Source organism: Myotis nattereri (genome assembly GCF_964212035.1).
Source record: "Myotis nattereri genome assembly, chromosome: 18".
Taxonomy (NCBI): domain Eukaryota; kingdom Metazoa; phylum Chordata; class Mammalia; order Chiroptera; family Vespertilionidae; genus Myotis; species Myotis nattereri.
The window spans coordinates 25,030,223-25,056,452 of record NC_138093.1 but is presented as its reverse complement, the minus strand read 5'-3'; the positions used below and the strand labels follow the sequence as shown (position 1 = coordinate 25,056,452).

The 26,230-nt window shown below is 46.4% G+C and overlaps 1 protein-coding gene across 2 annotated transcripts in view; it reads right to left on the bottom strand.

Moving 5' to 3' along the window:
- RGL1 (ral guanine nucleotide dissociation stimulator like 1) overlaps nt 1–26,230 on the bottom strand; it is a 215,119-nt gene that overhangs the window by 9,641 nt on the left and 179,248 nt on the right. For both annotated transcript variants that reach the window (XM_081113217.1, XM_081113218.1), the window contains 9 exons: nt 24,648–24,751; nt 21,297–21,381; nt 15,849–15,938; nt 13,196–13,282; nt 11,871–11,903; nt 9,751–9,872; nt 7,760–7,849; nt 3,981–4,167; nt 9–263 (listed from right to left, as the gene is read on the bottom strand). In XM_081113217.1, coding sequence (XP_080969343.1) covers nt 9–263; nt 3,981–4,167; nt 7,760–7,849; nt 9,751–9,872; nt 11,871–11,903; nt 13,196–13,282; nt 15,849–15,938; nt 21,297–21,381; nt 24,648–24,751 — 1,053 coding nt within the window. The remainder of the gene's footprint in view (nt 1–8; nt 264–3,980; nt 4,168–7,759; nt 7,850–9,750; nt 9,873–11,870; nt 11,904–13,195; nt 13,283–15,848; nt 15,939–21,296; nt 21,382–24,647; nt 24,752–26,230) is intronic.

Below are 26,230 nucleotides of genomic sequence, written 5' to 3'. Positions count from 1 at the left end.
CACCTCACCATGATGCTCTTGTACATGTTGCCGTTGCTGTCCTCTACGCTGATGCGGATTATGCAGGTGTCTTCATTCTGCTGGTTGTAAACGGGAGGCAGCACAGTCGAGGTAATGGAGGTCACGGAGACGGAGCGCTTGTGGATCTTGGGGTTGTTGTTGCAGGTCGGAGGGGAGGAGAGGGGGTTGATTAAGGACGACATCCCTGAGGAATTTGTGTCCATGGAATGGATGGAGGAGCACGACGAGGACGACTCGGAGAGCTGGAAGAGTAAACACACCCCAAAGTAAATGGAGCGTTAGAATCTTGGCCGACAGTGCGCTTCACATTCTCAGAGCCCAGTTGTTGAGACTAGTACATTTCCGCTCTTTCCTCCACACGGCCCACAGCACATGTGTGTCTTGTCTCTGTGTGAGCACCTCCTGGGCAGATGCCTGTCAGTGACTCAGTACTTGACCTGATCGCTCTGCATCTGTGTGAGGCCAGGGGGCGCTCTCATTCCCCCTTAGCAGCTGCTCTTAAGGCCATTAACCAGCAGGTGGCAGCAGATACCAGAAGCTGGAGGCAATAGGGGCTCCTGCAGGAAGTCGGAAAACCTGACAGCAGAGGAAAGGGTTTCCTGCAGTTTTTTGAGGCCCCACGTGCCCTGAGCAGGAATGATGCCCGACATGCATTTCCATCCTGACTCCACTTCGCCATCAGATTGCGTAGCAGGAGAGAAATGTTCATATTTTTAGGAGATTCTAAGAGGAGGAGTACATTTTACTGCCCTACATGAACTATCAGTCCTAAAAAGGCCTCTGGAGGTCACCCGGCCCGTTCCTTTCTACTGCTGAGGAGCCTGATGCCAGAGAGAAAACTGGTGACAGTACCACTTGGACATGCTCCCAAGTTCCCTGGCACCTGAGGTCAGGTTAGGTTCACAGAGCCACGGCATAGCCATCTCATCGCCAGGGCCCAGTCTGCAGCTGGTGATGGCGCAGTGACTGAACATAGTACCCATCACCTTGGTGACAGTTATCATGTGAGGCTGGAATGAGCTTGCACATGTCTTGTGAACAAAACGCATTGTAGTGATGAGTCAGAGAACATGTGACTTACCCGAGGGCACACAGCCCGTGAGCGGCTCACCACTTTCCACATTTGCTTCTAGAACCACTGTACACATTTCCATGTTGCATATCAAGAATAATTAAGGAGTGAGGTGCTATGTTCATGAGCTTTTCTGATTAATGACACCGTTTTCCTGTGTGCAATACCAATTACCCAAAAAACAGGATGCCCCAAATTCACAAGGTGGTGTTCCAAAAAGTCATTACACTGAATCATTTTAAATATCAACTTGTATTGTACAAAATTACAAGTAATCTCTCAGAATGAGTTAAGCCAATCAATCCTATCAAATAACCTGGAAGTCCTTTAAAAAATAAGTGACATTAATTTATTTCATACCAGTCTACCTTTCCATGGAAACAAAGCTCCAGGAACTTAGTTTTCTGATTACCTGGTTTCCAAGTAAAATGGAGTCTACTCCATTGTATTTCCCATGGACTTCCTCCTATGGCATAAACACACATTAAATTCTGCATGGTCAGTTTAATTAGAGCCCAGCAAGCTGATGTTTCAGCTCTGGAATGCAGGTGTCTAACTGTGGCTCCATCATAATATGGTTCAGTTACATTTTTTCCTTATGCTCCCTAGTGAATGAACCAGGGGCTCGGTGTGAGGGCTGGCGGACGGTGGGTAATCAATAGGCTCACTCTGCCTGCAGGTGTACCTCACCGGGGCCGAGAGGGCCCATTTTCCAGTTACTGGTTCAGTTTCATCACCTTCTTTTTCCTTCATATAAATCTACTGTCCTTTGTTAGATTTTTCCCATAATCTCAATGGCATTTACAATTCAGGTAAAGCCTGGGAGGCAAAGCTGGGTGACAGCAGCTATAAACAGGCCTCCTGAGGAGCCCCCTCTCCTTACTGAGGATTTACTCTGAGGGGCAAGTGTGAGAATAAATGTTTGGAAATTGTGATCAAGGAAGTGAAGACGGGAGGGGTTACATTTCACTAAAACGCCAGTGGGGAAGGCAGAGTTCAGCGTGGAGGCTGCAGCACCGCGGAGCAGGAGGGCTGTGGAGGTCACCGGGGCAGCTCCGAGTTGAGCAGGACAATCGAGGCCTTTCCCGTTAGCTTTCAGGGATGCTGAAGCCTAGCCACTACTTGCATCCAATTCAATGACTCATTTTTAAACCTACGTAAATTCATGACCCGGAGCCAGGTTCATCCAAAGAATAAAAATGTCTGACTCGTGCAAGAAATTGAAGCACCGGGGTGATCAGGGAGACAAAAAGGAATGAAGCAAGGGCGAGCAAAGGACACACGGGGCTTTGGTGGCATTTGAGAAGGGATGACCTGGACCTACGTGCATGTCCATTGCGGCAACAGGTGCAAATGAGATTCTGTCTCCCTCCTGACCGGGCAGAAATCCCACAAAGATGTGGGTGATACCTCAGTTGTCACTTCTGCACAATGTCCATCATCTGAAAAGGGGCCTACAAACCATAAAGGCCTGTCCGAAGGTGAATGAGACTTCACTCCAGACGGACAGACACAATGCTGCAGGTCAAGGTCATGGGGATGGATCACGCCCCTGGCTTAGGAAAAGTGCCTGAGAGATAGCTGCAGGTGTTTGCAGAGACTTTCCTCACAATTTGGACAATGTTCTCTGGATTCCAAAACAGAGAGGTGAGAAACCCAGCTGGGGCAGCACCGGAGTCATCCTGGTGACGGGCCCAGAGCATGGTGTCCCCTGCAATGGCCACTTTGTGACAAGGGCACCCGAGGGTCCCGGGTCACTGCTGCTGCTTGGAACAGGATGTGGAAGAGCACTCAGACCCCCCTGCAAAGTGGGTGTTCACAAAATGAAGGACTGTGAGTGACCCCCCACCTCGCTGGCCTAAGCATAACCCAAGGGCCAGAAGTCACTTACATAGCAAGAGTGTCTGGCCCTAAACCTACCAAAATGGTGCAAATTCTAGTCACATCAAAGTGGATGCCTTTCTTTCTAGCTCAATGACCAACAACTGAAGCAGATCTGTGTAAGATTAAGATGGATCGTTGGTTTTCATTTATTTATGCAACATGGAAATGGAAATCCTCTCTGGGAATTTTTTATCACCTCTCATCACTTTCCTTTTGTGGGGAGCATGGAAGACAGTATCACTGTTACCAATTCCTTACCCCCCCTGCAACCATGCCCTTTGCTCTGTGACTCCTCAGTTCCTCCCACTAGAAGTGGAATATAGTTCCCTGCCTCGTTTACTTACGTGGGATTTGGCCACATGATTTGCTTTGGCCAATAAAAAGGTAGATATGATCCAGGTGAAGGCTTACTGTGTACTTATGGGGTTGGGATTGCCTGCTTATCCATCTGTCTTAGGCCATTACTCCAAAAAGAATGGAAGGCGGACAGAGCAGACCTGGACCAAACCCATGGCCTAGGGCCAAGCCCAACCCCAAGCAGCCAGCCTGCTGTGCATGACAGAGAATAAATGGCTGTTGTTTTAAGCACCGGGTTTTGAAGTGCTTTGCTAGTTGACATTATTGTGGTAACAGGTTGGCTGAGACCAGGTATGACATCAAGAAGCTGACAGATCTCTGTCTCCGGACTTTTTGCTCCTTCTAGGAAAATCCTACATCTCCTCAATAAAGTGTAGCCCGGGTTCCAGGCTACAATCCTTCGGCTGCCTCTGGGTGTGGGTACAGGACAATATTTCAAAAGCTAGAGACATATACCAACCAGCTCCTTGCTTTTGGACCTCTGTAAGGAACGAGTCCCCAGCTAGAACTCCACTTTTGACACCTATTAAAAACGTGACTTTCCAAATACTGTGGAGTGATAAACCTGACAACAGACACTCCTCATGTGGCAAACACTCGGGCGGGTGCCGGAGTTAGGAATTAGGGGGCGGGATTAAGGATGTACCTTTTTCTGAGGCTCATCGGGTGTGTCCAAGGGAGTGATGGAGCCCTCCTCGGCCTCGGAGTGGTTGGACTCGCAGGAGGACACACTCACGGAGTCCATGCTTTCGCCAGAGCTCCCGCTGGCCGTGGACTTGGGCTGCTCTTTGCTGGGAGTGCTACTGGTGATAATGTCCGACCCCAGAAACAGTCTGCAGAAAACACAATGCCAGGCGTTTGGCTCTTACGGAGCTGGAATCCGTGGTCGAGCAAATATTTTTGTGTTAAAGCCTTGATGTTTTCTCCATCTTGTGTGCTCTGTCCTCATTATTTTAGGAAAACATTTGCTACAAGGTTTCTAACAGATCATAGTAAATATCTTGTTCCAGAAGATTATTTCCAACCTCAAAGAACACACAGATTGCTTAGCTGGACCCAGGGCCATGTTAATCTGAGGTCTTTCTCGGTCAAGGGTTCTTCATTTTTTTTTTTTTTAACAGAATCAAAATCCCATCATAAGACAAACTCTGTGTGGGTGGAAAAGACTGGCCCTGAGTAGACAAAAAACCAAGGAGGCAGATTCTGTTTCCTACAAGTTGACGAACTGTAATATCTAAATCCCTTCACTATAAAACAACTCGATAAGAAACATTAAAAACCCTTTTTAAAGTTAGGCATGCGAGATAGTAGAGAAAAATCCCTCAAGGCCAGAGAGGAAGGGAATTGAAGCCAGAGCACGTGAGCTGGTCTTGCGGCTGCTCTGGGTGGGGAGTGGGAGGCGCCAGCCTCGGCAAACGAGGGGCACGGGTTTAGCACATACACAGCCCCAGAGGCGAGGCAGGGAGTGGGAACTGTCCTTCCACACAGACAGGACCCTCAAAGGGCTGCATCCTTAGGAAAAGATGGGCTAGAACAACATCTTCCTGTTGGCGCAGGAAGACAGCGGGGCAGCTTCTGTCTCTGCCTGAGCTTGGGTGAAAGAAAAGTATCTGGAGCCTGGCCAGCGTGGCTCCATGGTGGAGCATCGACCTATGAGCCAGGAGGTCACGGTTTGATTCCTAGTCAGGGCACATACCAGGTTGCAGGCTCGATCCCCAGTGTGGGACATGCAGGAGGCAGCCCATCAATGATTCTTTCTCATCATTGATGTTTCTATCTCCCTCTCCCTTCCTCTCTGAAACCAAGAAAAAGAAAAAGAAAAGAAAAATGTCTCTCCAGAAATCATATGTGATCTTAGAGGTGCTACCTAAGCACTCTAGGAACTCTCCGGACAGTAATACTCCTGAAGAAACTAGAATTTTAAATATATACATACATGTACATATTTCTGGAGAAATAAACCTTCAACCCAGGCTGCAGAGAATTCTCTGATAAAAATGAGCTCACAAGACAAAATTATAAAATAGATACAAGAAAGCATCCTATCAAAGGTTCTTCCAGCTGTGCAACTTGATGAGGCCATTCTATTTGTAAAGGTTCATTCTACCTCAATACCTGGCATCTCCGGCCTTCAAACAAGGCACCCCTCCCCCCAAGGCTCCAAAAGACTCACCAACCTCTTTGAATGAATGAACCATGGAATGTAGGGAGAGCAAAAAAGGACATTTTCCACCTTTGTATAAGTGCTAAGGTCATAAAATCTTTTGAAAACGCATGCAAACACCCTAATATGTACAAGAAATAAGTTGGGGGCATGTGACCTCTTTTATTCATAATAAACATGCAAAGTCAAAGACGATTACCAAAGATTACACCCGAGCATCTCGGCAAGATCCCACCAGTGAGAGGGCTATAGAGAGCTCCCACCACAGGGCTCTGGCCCGACAGTCCTGCCTCCCCTGGACTTCACACGGGTCCTCACAGAGATACTTGCCAGTGTTTTGCAGAGACAGGACCGGGGGACGCTACGCACCCGGCACAGTAAGAACGCACACTTGGGCTGGAAGGAATGTGAGAGAAGCAGGTATAGAAAGTGAGTATGCAGTGGCAGCCTCAAAGGACAGGGAAGAACAGCAAGTGGGCAGAGGATGCAGCGCTTAGGATGATCTACCTGTGCTGAAAGCCCCAATTCCTTGTGCAGCAGAGGGGACCAAGAGGCCCTGCATTCCTCACCTCACCGGTCAAGGAGCCTGATTCCTTGTGCAGGTGTCCATCCTACCAGCTGACAAGGCCTGGTCAGGCCTTTGCGTTATCTCAGAAGAGAACTCATTCTCCCCCATGACTGCAGCAATGAAAACACAGCGAGAGACTGTGGAAAATTCCAAGAGGTGAATCTGAAAGCTCAAAGATCTAGCATTTAGGAGGGCCAGCGTAGACAACCGGACAAGGAGAGCGGTTTGGCAAGACAACAGGATTACCTTAAAAATGCTTTCTATAAGATCACATGTTCCACCCTAATCCTCCAAAGCCTCTTATCACCTGGGATCAGGTAGAAAGAAGCCTGGGCGGCTTCTGATAGCGGGAGATCACGCCATCCACGCCCCATAAGGGCCTGCATATGTCACACTGGGAAGAAGACAATAACAAGTCCATGCGCCGTCCCTACCGAAGTGACTCACAGAGGCCGGTGGAGAGACTGCCAGGAAGTACCAAAAACTCACGAACAGAAATGCACACGATTAAGTCACTGGGAGAGTTGGGATGTGTCGGGTCACTCTGCCACGAAAACACTGTCCAATGTTACAAATGCTGTTCTGGCCTGGCCCTGGCCAAAGCAGATGTGTCACTCAAAAGATGAGGCACAGGTATATGTCTTCACGAGAGAGGGAGGTCTGGGTGTCTGGCGCAGAGGAGTAGAGCGAGCGGGAAAGATGAGGACAGAGGTGTGGGACAGCTGGGCGGGGCTGGGAGATGCTGCAGACCCTCAAGAGTCCTGAGGGCCATGTCAGACTCCGGATTTTACTGAAAAGGAGACGGGTAGGAAGTGAGCCACGGAGGGCCTCTCCTGTGCCGGGCTCTGAGCTGAGCGTGCCGCCCTGAGTATGATGGACAGGCTCCTGCTTCAGGTGGCTTACATTCCCCTGGAAGGAACATCCAGTGTAACTGGCAGGGATGGGGTAGACAGCAACGTTAGAGAGGGTGCTCTCTCAGGAGGTAACACTCTTGCCAATATTAACGCAGAGAAAGAGCACGCTGGGCCGAAGGAACAGCTACTGCCAAGCCCGGTGAGGCGGAAGGGGGCTGGAAGACGGTGAACTACGTGGAGCGTTGGATGAGAGGAAGGTGGTCAAGAAGGTTGGGGGAAGATCGTGCAGGGCCTAGTGAACTAGGATAAGGAGTTCGGGTGCTACCTTAAAAGAAAACCCTGGAGGTTTTAAGCAAAGAAATGATAGAACCTGGTGTGCACTTTAACCCTTTGAGCGCCAACCAATATCCTAGGAACTATGCTAAAATTGCCAAGGCATTTTGAGTTAAGGTTTTTAAATTTTTTTTCCCACATAAAGAGTGAACTACTAGCATCTAATAGCGACACTGCAGGAGGAGCGCGATCGTGCTTCCCAGCACTCTAGGGGTTAAGGGACTCCAGACTCTGTGGATTGCTGGGGCCAGGGTGGGGCAGAAGCTGGGAAAGGTGTTGCTGGTGCTCCAGGTAACAGATGAGGGTGGTTCGTACCAGGCAGAACAAAGAAGAATGAATGGATTTAGAAAATACACACAGGGCGTTCACGACAGAAATCAGCTATGTAACAAGTCAGTGAATGGTCCTTCATTTTTGCCCTGGCTCAGGGTGTCTGTGTTGAATACCCTTCCTCTCCCCTCTTCTGACGCGGCCCCTTGAGGCCCCGGACCCTGCGTGACACTCACAGGCTGAGCCTCTTCACCATGCTCTTCCGAGGCTTGGGCGAGGTGGCGCTGGCGTCCGGAGCTGCCTCCACCTCACAGGACAGGGCGTAGCTGGGGAAGAGAAGGGAGCGCGAGGTCAGGGCTTAGCAATTAAAGAGGTTGAAATTCACGTGATTTGCTGGTTTTATGTTAGAGGAAGGTTCTGATTACTCACCATAAAGATATGTACCATGTTGTTCTATCACACGTGTCAGAGGGCACTGACTCAATGACCAGATCTTACAAATCTACACCTGTGCCTCCTCCCGACATTCCCCGCTGGCATATAGACTGAGGCCGGTCAGTTCCACGTGCCTCAAATATGTGGATGTGTGCTTGGTAGCAGCATCAAAGGCTGACTCCATTCTGTTTCCTGATCATTCTCCTCCCACTGCTAAGCCTGGGGAAGAACCATCTCTCTCTGTCTTCCTCCTATTACTGTGTGTGTGTGTGTGTGTGTGTGTGTGTGTGTGTACACTTTCTGTAAAGGACCAGGCTTTGCAGGCTGCATGGTCTCTCTGGCAACTACTCAACTCTGCCTTTAAAGCATGAAAGCCATCATAAATACGATGTGAACGATTGGGCTGTGTTCCAATGAAACTTTATTTATGGGTAAAATCTGAATTTCAAATAACTGCCCATGTCACCTCCTTTGTCTCTCCTCCTCCCCCTGCCCCAACCATTTAAAATCGTAAGAGCGTGCAGTGGCCGATGTGGACTGCAGACTCTGATCCTCTGGGCTACACGGTAAAGACGACTCCACTGAAGGGCCAACACTCAAGACACTGGAGTTAACGTACCTTTCCATGCTCCCAACCACTACTCCGAAACCTGTCCCTTGTGTCCCAGTCACACCAGGATTCTCACTGTCCCTCCAAACTCCAAGCATGGCAGGCCACCAAGCCTTCACTCATATTCTTCTCTGTCTGGAATGTTCTTCTCCAGATCTCCAGGTGCAACCCGCTCTCCTTCCCAGACCCGCACACATGGTAACACTTCATGGCCATCTTCCCTGTTTCCCCCCATCCCTGGCCAAATGAACTGCCGCTGCCTGGAGATCCTGCAGCATTTTATTTCAATTCTTCATGAGCCGCCTCCGCTCCCTGACTGAAAGCTGGTACCAATTAACAACAGTGACACACATGGTGATGATCGGTGGTGGTGGTGGTGATGTAAGCACTTTAGCAATGTTTTCCCCAAATATGATTTCATTTAATCCTCACAAACAAACATCTTATAGAACAGGGGTGGGCAAACTTTTTGACTCGAGGGCCACAATGGGTTCTTAAACTGGACCAGAGGGCCGGAACAAAAGCATGGATGGAGTGTTTGTGTGAACTAATATAAATTCAAAGTAAACATCATTACATAAAAGGGTACGGTCTTTTTTTTTGGTTTGTTTTATTCATTTCAAACGGGCCGGATCTGGCCCGCGGGCCGTAGTTTGCCCACGGCTGTTATAGAAGAGCATCCTGATGATCAGGAAGAATGAGTGACTTGTTCAAGGTTACAGAGATAATCAATGGTAGAGCAAGAATCTGAAAGCGCATCTTCCGATGTCATCGATCCAGCTTTTCCTGCTACATCAGTATCCTTTGAAAGCTGAGCGTCTAGAGCAGTGATGGCAAACCCTATGACACACGTGTCAGAGGTGACATGCCAACTCATTTTTTGGTTGATTTTTCTGTGTTAAATGGCATTTAAATATGTAAAATAAATATCAAAAATATAAGTCTTTGTTTTACTATGGTTGCAAATATCAAAAAATTTCTATATGTGACACGGCACCAGAGTTCAGTTAGGGTTTTTCAAAATGCTGACACGCCGAGCTCAAAAGGTTTGCCATCACTGGTCTAGAGTCTAGTAGCTGCTCACTAAACAGCTGTTAAATAAATAGCCACGTGAGGAACTGGGTGCGGTATTCCCCTCGCCAGCACCACAGCTCCACCTTGGTGGGCAGTAGGTCCGCCTACCTCTCCTCCTCTGTCAGGAGCCGCTGCCTCTGGAACCATTGGATGAACTTCTGGTCTGGAGTCATGCAGTAGCTGTTGCAGGCAGACTGAAGGAGCTTTATTTGGGCAATCACTTCAAATTCCTAAAGCAGACAGAATATCAAAAAGAAAGAGTGAGGAATAAGGCCAACCAAATACACATCTTTTCAACGTGAAAAAAAAAAAATGCCATATTAGGATAAATGATGGAGATTCTAGGGGAACTCCAAAGCACTGCCTTCCTTCAAAATAAAATAGCTGAATAACACTTAGAAATTCTAACTTAGAATCTCTGAAGGTCTTGTCTGCTCTAGTTGTCAATCCTCTGTTCCCCTTAACAAAGCAATCTGTGTGAATAAAACACACTATCAAAGCAACCCAAACTAGTTACTACCTAAAGTCATAGTGACTTCCTTTTGTTCGTTTCTATTTTAATTATAAGGATAAAAAAGTTATTTTTAAGTTGAATACTTCTAAAAGATAAACAAAAACATTTGGAAGCTCCCAAGTTCCCCACCCCCGTCGTCTTCAACTCTTACTCCTCAACAAATAAGTTGTGGTATGTTCGAATATCTAAACAGTTTGGTGCCTCCAAACTAGAATGTTTAGATTTCCTCAATCCTTGGGTTTTTACTACTCCAGTAAATCATTTAACCAAGTCTTTTAAAGCTCACAAGAGAAGCAAGTATATAATTATGTCCAAAATTATTTATACTTCCTTAGATGCATCAATAAGGATTTTTATTTTTAAGTCAGCAATGAATATAAGCTTTAGCCTTAGGTTTTATACTCAAACTTCCCAAGAGTTCCACATGCTAGTCTTAAAGGGAAAGAGATTGCCATCTATGGTTATTCTGAAGTTAAAGGACAAAGATGGGTAACAAGGTAACAGCGTGTTCTGTCCTTAAAGGACATGACAGGGGTAACCAACAGCTGGCCGTCTATGGTGTCAGTTTCCCATCCAATGCCTCCGCCCTTGGGCTCAGTACCCTCAGGCAACATTCATCATTGGCTACAGAAGAAAGCATACTCTACCAAGGACAGAAGTCTTACATCTGTCTAGGTTAGTGTATCTTGTTACCAGTGAACTCAGCTTGCTTAGCTCCTGAAGTTCTGGTTTTTAACTTGAAGGTCATTGGCTTCTGAAAATTTCTCTGACCCCAGGAGTCGGGGGATAGATGCCCCTCCTTCTGCTCACAAGCCCTTCAGCAGGTCACCTTATAATTGCCTCCTTATGTGTTCACCTTCCTCCTGGATTACGGGCTTTCTGAGGCTAGTGAGCTCTCTGTTTTGTATGTGTTTTCTGCTGCAATACCCACACCTATCACAGCGTCTGACCCATGGTAGGTATGGAATCAATATTCGTGGAATCAAAGAGGAATGAATGACTAAAGAACAGTAAGAGTCCTCTGGGGTGAAGTTTTTCTTTTTCCCACTTGTTTTCCTTTGAATCTTTTAAATGCCTATTTAACTACAGCATGTCAACACCAAAGCCATACCAAATTTTCAAAACTCTGTTTTATCTTTTTTTTTTTTTTAGTGCCATGCAGAATTATTCTACTGTCCACACAAAAAATTAAAATTTATGTTGAACACCCTTTCCTCTGCTGACAGGAGAGAAAAAGAATAATTCTTCAAATAACAGTGAGACCCTTTCCTTTCCTCTCTCAAATAGACCCATAAGAGTTAACCATCTTTATTAATTCCTCTATGTCATTTACTCTTAGGAAACCCATAAGAGGAGGAACCCGTTATTACTGAAGCCGATTGTGAAGAAGGGGGAAGAGGTGTAAGGAAAGAAGGGCGGGCTCTGCAGTGGCTGGGCAGGATGTGAGCCCTGGCTCTGCCACCGGGTGACTCTGGCCACGTGACTCCATCTCGCTCAGTCCTGGTTTCCTCACCTTTGAATTGAGGATGAGAAATCTACCTCACGGGCCTCTTGAGGAATACTGTATGGGCGCATGCTGAGCGCAGTGGTATATGACAAATGATCAATAAATGCTAATTCATTTTTTTCTGCCTCTACCAAAAAATGTAAGTCCCCACTTCTTTCATATTGTCATCCCAGATAAGTCACATGGAAAATCAAGATCTCTACTTACCCGTCTCCTTTTCTCAAAGTTGATCAGCCCACCCTGAAAGGAATTAAGAGAGAGAGAGAGTGACAAACCAAACTTTGAAACACAACCAAGTCCTGTGTTGTTCTAGGCCTTATTAAAACCAATTGAAGGTTTTAATTAAGATTAAAATAAAGTCATAAATATTAATAACACTGTAATTATGGCTACTATGGAGGAAAGAAAGCATTGTTTGCTTCAACATTCTTTTAATTATAATAGGACAGGATAGGCAAACAGCCTTCTCTTAAACAACTAAAACAGTAATATTGAGGAATTACAATTCAGAATCCAAATACATTTGCAGAACCAGGAAGGGCAAGAGCTTGAGTAAATGTTCCATTACACTTTTTTTAACCAAAAGTAACAAAAACAGATGGTCCTTGACTCATACTAGGAACCAAATTGTCAATGGTTTATCAAAAGGGAAGTCTCTTCTACGAAGCATCATGAAAAGTTAAGTTTCAGTTCTTCACCCCCAGCTCCTATTCTCAGGAGGCTGAACTTAACCTCTAAATCACTGTCACTCCCCCCATTCCCCAACACTGCTGAGTGTTTCCTGAGATAAGCTGAGGCAGAGGATGTAAGGAGACATCGGCAAGGCAGCAGGAACGAGCATGTCCACAACATTCACGTGAACTTGGAGGCAGGTGTGTGAAAACTTACTGCCACTCCTTCAAATAAAGGCTGATTACATGTGATAACCATGGGCGAGAGATGGATGCAAACATATCCTTAACTTTCATTTCAGTATCAAATTTATTCTCCACTTAATACTTTAATAGTTACTAAAAAGTAGCTTATTTGACTGGGTCCAGCTCCTTTCCTGTTGAAAGAGAGAGAGAGCATGTGTGCCCAAGTGTGGCTGCCTCAGAGCAGACAATAATAAGGAAAAAAATGGAATACTGAAAAATCCACAAACTTGACTCCCTACCCCACCAGATAGGATGGAATGTTAGGGCATATTACCCCCTCCCAAAACCCAACTCAACATCAAGTTCTTGCTCAAACCCGTTCCTTCATAAGGTCTTGCCATCTCTTTCCTCACATGGAACTAATCACGACCTCCCCTCTTACCAAACCGTATCTGTTTGAATTTTTAATTTTCTATCAACCCCACCAGCTCTGACATCTTCCTTTCATGGGATTGTGAGCCACTTCTGGTTACTCATCTTTGTATTCTTCATAGCATCTAGCACAGTGCCACGGACACAATGGGCCCTCAATAGATACTAACAAAGGTGAATTTCTCTCTTGGGTACCCAGTGAGAAGGCTGCAGGTGCCACGACGCCACCTGCACAGAACTCACCTCGATGTAGTCCTGGAGAGCGGTGTCGAGCATGGTCAGGTCGGTCAGGAAGGTGCCCAGGTAGGGCACAGTGCCCTGCATCAGCCCCTGAGGAGGAAGCACAACAAAACTGTCTTGGCTGTTACTGACAAGCCTACGGGTTTCAATAACCTCCACGCTGGGGCAAATGGACCTGCTGTGGGCTACGTTTAGCAACGTGCCCATTCGCAGAAGGAAGCAGCAATCTTTGAATGGCCAGGTAAGCCTTGACAAGTTTAATTCAGAGCCATTCAGGGCCTAATTTCGGGGCATTGGTACTAATTCCATGAATGAATTGTTGAAAATTCCTACACAAGAAGTCTATCATCTGATATCTGACTTTCAAAGTTTTGAAAACTGAGCCTCAAAGCCAGGAGACCAGATAAGAGTGCCCACAGGGGGCTTATATGTTGCTCAGGCTCAGGCCAGAGACGCCTCTTCTCTTTTGGAGGAGTGGACACTCGAGTGGTTTGGAATGGCCTGGAGAGGGGTGGCCCCGCCATCGGTGAGGGGCGGCCGCTGCACGCAGGAGAAGAGTGTGCACCACAAGGGGGTGAGATGCCACTGCTACAATGGCCCCTTGGTCTAGACTTCATGACTCACTTCCAAAGCATAGGAGGGAGAGGGAGGAGGAGTAACTTTAAAGGGGAACACCTGGCAAACTCGACATGAATCAAGGCATGAAGAGTAATATCACGAGTGACACCAGATGTCACCCTGATGTCATGCCATTCGCTCCTTGCCAGAATGTGATGAAAATGGCACTTCACCCTGTGACAGTCTTCCCCCAAACCCAGAACTTGAGTCTAGTCACTAGGAAGACAACAGACTCACTCACTCTGATTGTGGGACATTCTAAGGCAGCAGTTCTCAACATGTGTGTTGCGACCTCTTCGGTGGTCGAACGACCCTTTCACAGGGGTCGCCTAAGACCATCCTGCATATCAGATATTTACATTATGTTTCATAACAGTAGCAACATTACAGTTATGAAGCAGCAACGAAAATAATTTTATGGTTGGGTCACAACATGAGGAACTGTATTTAAAGGGCCAGAAGGTTGAGAACCACTGTTCTAAGGGCACCAGGATAGTGTTCCTTCAGATTGTCAAGGTCATGAAAAACAAGGCAAGACTGAGAAACTGGAATGGACCGGAGGAGATTGGGAGACATGACAGCTGAACGAGGGGTGTATGCTGGACTGGACCCTGGAACAGAAAGAGAACACTAACGGAAAAGTGCTGAGAAGCAAGGCAGGTCTGCCCTGTAGGCAGCAGTGGCCTGCCAGGGCCCGTGTCTCAGGATGACAGGTGTGCATGGTCATGGAAGTTGTCCACGAAAGGAAACTGGGTGAGGGTTCACAGAAACTCATGCACTACCTGGAACTTCTCTGTAAATTCCAAAATAAAATAAAAAAATTGGCACTTGGCAATCAGGTAGAAATACTTCAACTGCAGGTATATACTAGATTAATTTCACCAAATTTTCTTTGAAATCATCTCTATCTCCCTAAGGCACCAAAGCACTAATGATGTTGCAAAATAAAATAAAAGGGTACTTCCATGGACACCTTCTAAGTTCCACTGCGGCACTTATGGAAATTCTGGCCAAAAGAAACCCCCGAGTCTCAGCCAGGACAAGGCAGGCTGCACGCGCGAGGTGGCTGCTTCCTCAGCCAGAACGTCTGGTGAGGGTCACGCCAAGGAGGGCCCATCCTTCAGGGCCTCCCGTCAGCGGCAGCTCGTCCTTCCCCATTAAGCACTCAAGGTCTCATCCTGGACCAAAATACTCTTCTTTTTTTAACAGCTATTTTTAACTTGTCTTTGAACAACTGAAGAGTTGGAAATGTTGTAAATTTGTATGGCTTTATGTTACAGCAGAGCCCTATCATTCAAGAACGTTCCCGACTTATGTGCAGCTTTCCAAAGAGAAGTCCTCTGTAAACAGGATGAGACTATCAGAGTTGTCCGTCTCTAGTCTCCTCTCTCTGCTTTTCCTCTTCTATGCTTATCGTTAGGGGAGCTTTTTAAGTAAAGCTAAAGATGATAATAACTATCCTTCAGCCTTAAGGAGGGAGGTCCGGCACGCCTCTGAGTACTGAAAACGAGAAAGGTTTGGCTGGCCCTTGGGGTTAGGAGAGCTGGAAATGGACTAGAGGGTGGGAACAAATGAGATTTCCCGGCACATGTTCAAATCCTTCTGGGGGTGGACACTCTGTCCCACTTGGTCCTGGGCCACCACGCGTGCAAAGCTGACTACAGAGGCCTTCCCATCGGGGAGTGGAGCCCAGGAGGTCTCAAGGCCAAGGTGGCAGCAGCTTCTGAGTGCAGGAGTGGGTGGAGGAAGAGGGAAGGAAGTGTACCTGCGGCAGTGTTCCTTACAGAAAAAAAGTGCCCCAGAGAGCGCCATGACCCACGACTCCCAGTGTTTACTTCCTGCTGGGTCCAATGGGAGTAATAACACTGTTCCTTTCCTGCAGATCCCCAGGGGTAGTTACTGAGAGCGAACGGGCAGGGAGTGGGAGATGCTCACGAAAGCCTGTGCTCCTGCAGATGAAGGTGCTGGTGGCGTGTGGGGGCCGCTCCCTACCCAGGCGGCCCTCCCGTGGGCCTCGGGAAGAACCGGGTGCACGTACCATGTCCTTCTGCAGCTGGAGCCGCCGCTGCGTCCGCTTCTGGTTTTCTTTCACACTGCTGTCCAGGTTGGCAAACTTGGAGGTTCCTTCCTGAAAGAGTAGCACACACAGAGGAGAGTGATGGAGAAGGACCCTGGAAAGAAGTGAGGTGGCGCCTAGTGGCTGACACGGACCCTCCGCACAACTGTCTGGGTGGCAGGCAAAATGGAGAGGCCTGCAGTGGGCTCGGGCTGAATTAGGCAAATCCACGCTGGCTGGTTGCAAGTGGTCTATTTGTAGAAAGACCTGGGGGCCTTGGATTATCCTGTACCCCCCTCCATGGTAATAAGAGCCCTGGTTTGGTATAAAATCAATCGTCAATATAAGACAGGCAATTCCTGGAAGTGGAGACAAGTTTTTTACACATCCCAGATTTCACTCAGTCATCACACGGCCTGGAAATGAAGATCTCTTCCCCTGGACATCGTGTGGTTTCTCGCTCTTGGCCTGAAATGCACCGGCCAGCATTCTGTGAAAGAAAAGGGACTATTTCTGTGGTATTTCTTAGCCAAGTGAAACTTTTGTGCCGGAAGTTCTTTGAGGAAGTCCAGTACTGGGCACAGTGCGAATGTGTGAAGGCCAGGACTTCATACACGTCCCCCCGTTTCCTCCCCCAGTCAAACCTCTCAAGCTGCCTCTCAGGTTAGAACTCTTACACATCAATCCTTCCTCTGGGCGCCTGAGGACAGGTGACCGTCCCTTCCCTCCTCCCGTCTGTTGTAACAACAAACTCTTTTAAACTCTTCTAATAATGACTAATCTTGAGTTTGCTGACTGAACATAAAGTGTTTTCCATTTTGTGGTTTCAGTCTTGTTAAGTTCTCATTTTCCACGAACTGTATGAATGGGAGGCAAATTGCAGTTCAGTAGCGTATAACCCAGGGGTGGGCAAACTTTTTGACTCGAGGGCCACAATGGGTTCTTAAACTGGACCGGAGGGCCGGAACAAAAGCATGGATGGAGTGTTTATGTGAACTAATATAAATTCAAAGTAAACATCATTACATAAAAGGGTACGGTCTTTTTTTTTTTTAGTTTTATTTATTTCAAATGGGCCGGATCCGGCCCGCGGGCCGTAGTTTGCCCACGGCTGGAACCTCTACTTTAGTTTTCCCTTAGTCAGTTTCCCTGGGTTCATTACGTTTTCATAGCAGTGACCTTTCACTACCATACGGCTGCTAAGGGTCTTCCTCGGTGACTTGGCCTTCCCCATGGCAGGGAGGTGTCAGTTACCTTCTATCACTCACAACTCTTAACCCAGGTCCAGGGACACTGCTGGGGACAGAACCCATAGTGACTTACTGTCCATTTTAATTCTCCCTGTGACAGAGGATCATCAGGAGCATTACCATTTAATTATCTCCTACTTACAGTTTTTCCTGGGGGTGAATGAAAGGGGCTAAAATGTGCCATTTCCTGTGCTAGGAGGTTGTGAGTCCTCTCAAATTCTTGAGAATTTTCTTGGAGTAAGAAATCCATTCTTTCTGACTTTAATACGAGTGTCCATCTCTACCAGTGTGTCAGTCCTTCTGGCTCCCTTCCACTTTCTTAACCATCAGCAGAGGAATATGTCTGGAAATTATTGCAGATATACCTCAAGTTCTTATGAAGGGCGTCGGAACAGTTAACAGGCTCCTGAGAATCACAGAATAACGGAGATGGGAGGGACCTTGACAATGCACTGGAACAACCTGCTCATGGGTGGAGAGGCAAAGCCCTGAGGCCGGAGCCAGGAGCCCACTGACTTGATGACTTCGTGCGGAGAGTCCATCGCTGTTGGGTGGTCGGCTAGTGCAGTTCCTCCAAATGGGGTGTCCACGGAAAGTCCACTAGTTGCCACATCCCCACGGTTTCAGTTTCTTTCTTCCGAAGCCTTACATCCTCTGCTCTGCAACGTTTCACACCACCAATCCCTGCACACTTCTTGAAGCTTCTGACAGGTTTGGTGATTCCATCACTCAGGGTCTTTCCTTCTGCCTCTTCTCTGCTCTTGCTCACACTATCTCAGAAATTCTTCTTTCTATCAAAGTCATCTTCCTGTTTTTCACTATACTCATGTCTTTGCAAATACTATCCAGGCCCAAGACCTTAATCATCACCTATGTTGGGATTCCAAATCTCTCCCTTCATAGACCTCCCACTACTCAACACTCTCATCTTTCCCTCTCGCTAGTGCAGATTCCTCACCTGAGTCTCACCTTCTCTCTCCGTCTTTAGCAGAGTTCAGCTGCCCTCACTCATCCTGTTCCTGGCCTGAGAGAGGCCTCTTCTATTCGGGAGATACACAGGCATGGGATCCTTCTCAATAAATGTAGATTAAATTGTAGCTTGAAAGCTAATGGTAATTATTTGAGTAGGTCTTCACAGTCCTCGCAATTTCCTGCTCCAACTCTGAATGTGTGTTTGGATGCTTCACTGAACAGTACATCTGTACCAGAGCCAAATTCTTGGGCCTCCCTGGAAGTTATTGGTGTCAATTCAACTGGGAAGAATTCTCACTACGAGTCCCAAGAGCCAGGGAGATTTGTGATGTTCTACTTCCCTGTGGTTGTGAAATTTGCAGATTCTGTAATTTACCTGCTTAGAATTATCTAAGTTCTAGAAACCATAAGGAGGTAACAGGTTTAAGATAATTTTTGAGGAAAATAAAAACATTTTTTCCCAACAAAAGGAAAACCATAGGTTCTTGCTGATTATTATGTTCCCTCAGTCATCACATCTACCCAGAAGTAGAAGAGAAGAGAGGCCATTTAAGACTAAGATTACGCAACCACAAATCAGTCTAAGTCCAGGTGGTTCTTTTGAGAACCTAATACCTTGATTTCATTTTCACAACTGTGCTGAGAATTAACACCCAGAATTATATATTTCATAGTAAAGAATGATCAACAAAAATGACTGCAAAGAGACCTACGTGTACATATGCACTGGCCCCAACAGTCCTCTATCATTAATGATAATGCACAGACTATGAGTTCATAGCCAAGTTTTTCATTTCTTTGGGAGTGGGGCCTTACATAAGAAATTTCACTTAGAGCACTGAGGTAAACTTCTACTGTTAAGAAAGGTTATGGGACCTTTAATGTCTAGAGATAGCTTTGCTTCTAAGGTTTCAGCCAGAAGACTGTCACCAGGCAATGAGCTGCACACTATTCAATTTATCTACTTTGCAAGGATGACTCAGAGCTCTTGCGATTTGAATGTGTGGCTCCAGTTGGTCTAGCTTTCTATTACTGACTGGGAGACCACTAAGCCATCTCCTTCCAGCCAGATGAGTTTCCATTTAGAGTCTGCAAATCCAGGGGGATGTGGAGCAAGGAGCAGTAATGTGATCTCAGCGATCATTGTATAGAGTGCACTTGAGCAGGTAGAACAAATCCAGAGTCAGACATCAGCACAAACTACCCTGCTCACACCGTCTTCTCCAAGAAAGGCTGATAGTAGACAAGTTGTTAAAGTCAGGTGAATTATAAGACCCATCAATTCATGCAGTCAAACACTTGCTACATGCCAGGCACTGTGTTGGGCATCAGAGATGTACCAGTGAAAGAGAGAAACCCAGTCCCTGACTGAAAGAGGCTTGCAGGCCAGTAGGGAGACAGGCGAAGTACACAGGCAATGCCAACGGGACATATGAGAAGCGCTATGTCAGAGGATGACGGGCTTCCGCTGAAGCACATGCAAGGAACCTAGCCAGGCCTGAGGGTGTCCAGTAGGGCTCCCAGCAGCAGAGTGTACACTCCAACATGAAGGATGAGTAGAACTTAGAAGGAGAACAATCAGAAAGACCATAACAGATGCCCTTGGAGGAAGGACTGATCTAACAATTATCAACTAGACGCCTTCTCTTAGTCACCCCACCTCCACTTGACTTTCACTCCTATTCCAAGTGTCTGCCTAAGGTCACATATGCAACTTATACTTCATTCATTTTCATGTGTCATGCATACTTTAGTTCCATGTGTATATAGCTTGCCAAATACTAAAAATAACTTACATCTGCATAGGGCTTTCAAATATTTTATCTTAGTCAATCTTCAAAACCCTTCCATGAGGTCAGTAGACTAAATGCTATTATTGTCTCCAATTGATGGAAAGTAGAGTAAGGACAAGGATCCTACCCTCCAGTTGCCCAGTTCAGGGCTCCCCAGGGTGGCACATCTCCTGCTCTTTTGTAACTGTCCACTCCTCTCCCTCCCCCATGAGACTGCCATCTCCTGAAAATCCAATACCCACTACAGAGTGAACGCTCAATCAATATTTGTTGAGCCGCTGACTTACCTTCTCTATCAAGCTGTCCCCAATCTACCCTGTCCCCTACTCCCAAGGGATCAGAAGAGACAGTTTTGTGCCTCAGTGATAAAGGCAGGTTTTAGAGTCTCAGCAGGCTGTATCCACATCTAGCTCCACCGCCTACCACATGTGTGGCTTAGGGCATGTTACTTATCTGATTCTTGGCTACCTGCAAAATGAGGATCATAAGAGCTGCTTTATAGAAAGGCTATGAAGATGGTTTCTGCTCTATGTTCACCTCTGATGAATGTTCACAGCCTGTCATGTGCACCTTGGACTTATTCTCATTTAGTGTCTTTATCTACCAACTGGAAGGTGAACTCTTGAAAACAGGATCTGTTAGCCACCTTCATAACTTTAGAGCAGTGGTTCTCAACCTGTGGGTCGCGACCCCTTTCGCGGTCGAACGACCCTTTCACAGGGGTCGCCTAAGACCATCCTGCATATCAGATAGTTACATTATGTTTCATAACAGTAGCAACATTACAGTTATGAAGTAGCAACGAAAATAATTTTATGGTTGGGTCACAACATGAGGAACTGTATTTAAAGGGCCAAAAGGTTGAGAACCACTGCTCTAGAGGCTGGCCCAGTGCTTTACAAATATTAGGTATGCAACCAGTGTCCGGAACAGTAAAATGCAGCATGCTCTACCTGTACCTCGCCCGGGGTTCAGCAGTCAGCATCATCTGGAGTTCAATAAATATTGCTGACTGACAGATTGTGCAACGTCGTCCAAATAAAGGATGTGGAATTGCTGGCTCGGCCTCTGTCATTCTAGGAGATGTTTTGCTGAGAAGAAATATTCCAGGGCCTCTTACCCACCTAAGTGCCAGCACTTGGTATTTGCGGAGCAGCTCGTTAAAGAGGGACGCGCACACGCACAAGTTTCACAATCTGGTTGCGTAACAGTGAAGCCAGGGAGCTGGACTTTGGAATTTCTCAACCCCAAGCTTCTTAGATTAGGCATTTAAAAAAAACCAGAAAGTCTGCCTTCTAGTCACTTGAGGCTTTCTCAGACTGCAGGAATTTAAGGAGCCCTCGCACCCCCTGCAAGCCATCATCCCCTTGAATGGATTCCAGAGTCAAGAGTGCCACCCGTACCCAGCGCCTCACCTTCATCAGCAGTTCCCGGCTGGTCAGATGATTATTATGGTCCGAGAAGATATCGGAAAGTTCTTCAAACATTAGCATTCGCTCTCTGTAAGAGGGATCAAGAAAATATGAACAAATGAAGTTAGGAAAACCTATACCTTCAGTCCAGCTGTTCCCAGCACCTATAGCTACAGAGGGATCACACTGATCTCAGGGTCAGTGAGTGATGTGAGCAGATGAAACAATGACTTCTTCCATGCAGGGTGGCTCCTTTTTTTTTTTTTTAATAGATATAATCACTTGTGTGAAGAGAGGAATATTTTCTAACCATGTGTTTTATAATCATAAAAATATTGTTAAATTGGGAAATTACATTGTTCAACTGGGACATGTTCTCTTCAGAAAAAAAAAAAAGTCTATTTTGGCAACACACACAGCCCCACGGACCTGAGAAATTGTCTTGGCTGGTCCCCTCATTTTAGAGATGGAGACGCCAGGGTCAGGGACGGGCCCAAGTTTCCACTAGTAACTGCTGAGCGTTGCAGGTACAGAACCCAAGTCTCCTGAATCACAGACTCAGAGTAGAGGATGGGATCAAGACGGACTTGGGAGTCAGAGGAGTGGGTTCAAATCCCAACTCCGCCACTTTCTCGTCACGTGATTTTGGACAAGTTGCTTCTCTTTTCTGAGCTTCAATTTTCTTATCTGGGCAATGGAAATATCCATAGTTGCCTGCAGGACTGCTGTGAAAGCCAGCAGAATCACACATGCCAAGAGCCTGCTCTGTCCTTGTTCTTTTTTGCTCACTACGTCTCCATGGGCCTCATGCTTTCATCCACGCACACCTCCAGAGTTACCGAGTGGATAATTCTGACAGCAAAGGATTAACAGGGGCAATTCCATTCCATATGCAGCATTTTCATTATCACGAGAAAGCCATTATTAAGAACTTACTTGTTTCACGCATATAATATTGCTCTCATAATTAAGAAAACCATGAAAGCTATTTATATTTTGGAAAAACAATTAAGAAATTGATTACATGTCAGGCTAAATAAAGAGAAATAAGTAGACATCTTCTTTGTCCACTGAAAGTTATTAGCATAAAAGGTTACAGGGAAATGATAACCCATAAGCTATCTTAACCCTGTCACTTGAGTTTAGCAACGGAAAATATGTAAGGCTGATAACAGAAGTGTCTTCTCTGAGGAACTGTGACACTTCTGCAGCATCCCTGCTCAGACGTGAACCAACCATCCAACTACAAAACAAACCAGACCCCCATGTTGTGCAGAATGCATCTCTGAGGCTGATTTTGTGGTGTGTTCTTTGAATAGTTAATGAAACCAGCTGGGAGAATGGACTTTCTCATATGAACCAGGGAGATTAGGATATAAGTCCACTGATTTCCTGACTTGTGTTTTAGCCTCAGATTTGCTGTGGAAGAAGTCTCTGGCTCCCTAAGTGGCTTTTCATAGTGGTCAATTTATCACCCTCCAAAGAAAGATAGGATTACCCTTGACTGCAATCAGAGAAGGCTGCAATCAGGCAAGGCTGCATTTTAGCACATGCCCATGAATTTGATTTTGACACCACAGTGGGGGAGCAGTGATAAGGAGAAGGAGTTGGAGTTGGGGGTGTTGAGGATGAGGACTCTGGACACAGCTGACTTTCCCATCTATTTCCCCAGGGCTTATTATCTAACAATTTTATAGGACCCATACCTTTCAGAACATGTATGTGCAGAGGAAAATAATCAACTAATCTCCCTTTCACACAGAGTCACCTTGATTATTCAAACTAACGAAGAGGAGAAAGAACCCACGTGCAGAGTGGTAATTAAGAAAGTTGCTCTGGACTTGGAAAAGCCTGCCTGCTAGATAACGGCATCATAAACAGGGCGTGAGCTTTGGGGTCCAAGTGGTGGTAGCTTCCACAGCTCTGCAATGCCAGGCATTAAGATCATCCATTTCAATGTTTCCCCCTTTACCCATCAAAGAATTATGTAATAAATAATGTAATTCTCCCAAGCAGACTCTCCTCCGACTAGGACTATGAGCTCATCAATAACCTTGAGGTCCCTGGCACTCACTTTTTAGCGTAAATCTAGGAAACTCTGTTGTACCAATCTGGGGTTCTTGCAGTTTGGAGTGTGTCTGTCCCTTTGGGCTTAATCAGCTCTGAGAGAATGGATGAAAGTCAGTGCTGGACCTACTCTAAGGACCAAACCACCAATTCCACAAGAGCGAGCCTGCTAGGGAGCCAGCTGGCCTCTCTCCTGCCTGAAATGGACTATACTGCACACAGTATAGACTATAAACAGTTTACACATTCTTCCCATACAGCCTGACTTCTTGATTAGCTCAAACCTAGGCGGACCTGTGGTATGTAGCTGGCCTAGTCTGCAGCCAGGACACATCCCCCAGCCTCTCCGCCTGTACTGCCTCAGGGCCAGAACTGCCTTCTCACTCACCCTTCCCTCCTCTGCAAAAAGTTCTCTGGTCTACACGGGAAGCTCTGGAAATGGGGGTGGGGAGGGTAGGGGGAGTGGCTGGCAAAATAACAAGGACATTAAGTTGTTAATTATTTCAAAGGCCGCAGCAGGAAAGGGGAAGAAAACAACAGAAAGGAACAGTTAGAGGTGCTGAACATCACTCAGCTAGCTCTTCACATGCCAAAGCAGAAACAACTGGATGGAGTCTTGGTGAAGCCACAGGAACAATGTTCTGGCTGCACACGTTACCCCTCACATCTCGGGTCAGCTTAGGGCTTTGGGGTGCAGCTGAAACACAACCAGAACTAATGGCAGCCCAGCCGGTGTGGCTCAGTGGTTGAGTGTCAACCTATGAACCAGGAGGTCACGGTTCGATTTCCGGTCAGGGCACACGCTCAGGTTGTGGGCTTGATCCCCAGTTGGGGGGGGGGGGGGGGGCGTGCAGAAGGTAGCCGATCAATGATTCTCTCTCATCATTGATGTTTCTGTCTCTCCCTCCCTCCCCCTTCCTCTCTGAAATCAATAAAAAAATATATTAACAACAAAAAAAAGGCAAATGGCTGTAACTTTATCACTCCACATCCTTATCCCTCAACATCCAACCATCAGCAGCACATCCCTAAAATGGTCCCTGCAGCCATGGGCTTGGCTCTGGCACACTGTGAGAACAAGAGTGGCTTCTGCAGCGGCCCTGCCTCCAATTCATGAGTGATCATGGGTAAGACGCACCGCACCCTGCCTTGAGCACACAGGGGATCAAGGCTTTCAAATATGTTTCTCTCTTTACAAATAAGAGCATTGAAGGTGAGGACCCACACCATTTAGGCAGCAATTCATTCCTCAGCCAAAGCACGTCGAGCAGACACTTGGGAACTTACTTGGGGACAGCAGCCCACGTCTTTTTTAACCGGTAGATGGAATTGGACTGCAGTGCCGAGACGATGGCCCTCAAGGAGGAGAAATTCTTCAGGATCCTACATTCCTACATGGAGAGTGATCAGAACAGAAAAGGCATTTAAATATCAATATTACAGTGAGCTGGCCATTTCCCGTTCTAGAGGTATCACAGCTGCTCTGAATTCTTACCACGAAATAGGCAGCTGTATAAATACTGAACATCAAAAAGTGGCTCCTTACTCCCACCCCAGTCACTGAAGCACTTTATAGATTTTGGCACTGTATGCTTGTTTTTCTCTCCTTTAATATATTTTTTGTGTTGTTGTTACAGTTTTATAGTTTCCAGCTTTCCTAGTAAAAACACGACTGGAGGTGAGTCTGCAGAGCTACGCTAGAGAAAGCAAACTTACTTCTGCTGACAGCACACAGATGCCCTAAAAATACACACGAAAGATCACTGCATCCTTTAGAACCACAGAGCGAGCGGGCCAGCAGCCACTTCAAGGTCAGATGGTATCGAACATCTCATGACCAACCCTCGCCCAGCGAGGTGTATATAACTTGGCAATAAAAATTCACCACAAGTTGAACTTTGGCTTTTATGTTCTTAGCCAAGAGGGAATATTTTTATACACATTCATTTCGTTTCAAATTGGCTTGTGCCACAATCATAAACATTCAGAAACACCTTGGTACTTCAATGTTTCCAAAATAGCTTGGGCTTTTAAAATCAAATTCACTTTGGCAACGCTTGAAAACAAAATAGAAAGAGAACAGGAAGCATTCTGGGTGTCATTTTGTGGGGAAGGAGAAAGGCTCCCTGATTCCGAAACTTAAGATGCCACAGGGAGTCCACAGCCTCAGCAGCCAGTGACCGTGAAGTCCAAGTTCCGCTGAATGAATGGCAGGGACAGGGACAGCAGGACAGCCAGGGAGAGGGTCCCAGGCCTGGCTGCAGGGGGAGGGGGTCATGCAGGAAAGGGGACTACGCCTGAAGTCCCATCCACTGTTTGCTGTTCAGGCCACCGTGAGCATGGGGTTTGGCTTTGTGCAGAACATCTGGGGAAGAGGCCTCAGAGTGGTTGGGCATAAATGCACACGGCTTAAAAGATCATTTCACAAAGTAATGCTAATCCTGAATATGAAGGAAAAACAGCATTCTCTAATTTAGCACGCCAAAATCTGGCTACTTAAAACCATGCCAAACAAACAATCCCTCAAACATTTTCTTTAGAGTAAATGCCAAATACTTTACAGAAGTCATGCCCACTCTTTTGAAATGTCTGAATGCCTTCCCTTTATTTAAAGAGAGAGACGGAGAGAGAAAGGAGGGGAGGGGGAAAGAGAGAGAGAGAGAGAGAGAGAGAGAGAGAGAGAGAGAGAGAGAGGATGCTGAATTACAGTCCGTTTGGAAACCAAACATGGTTGGTTCAACGAAGGTTCAGAATCCAAAATTATGTTCTAAAAATCAGGAAACTTGTAATAAATAAAGGAACTTAGGCACAGATATTTCATGCAAATTCTAATAAACATATGGAACATATTATTCTGAAAGAGGCTTAAG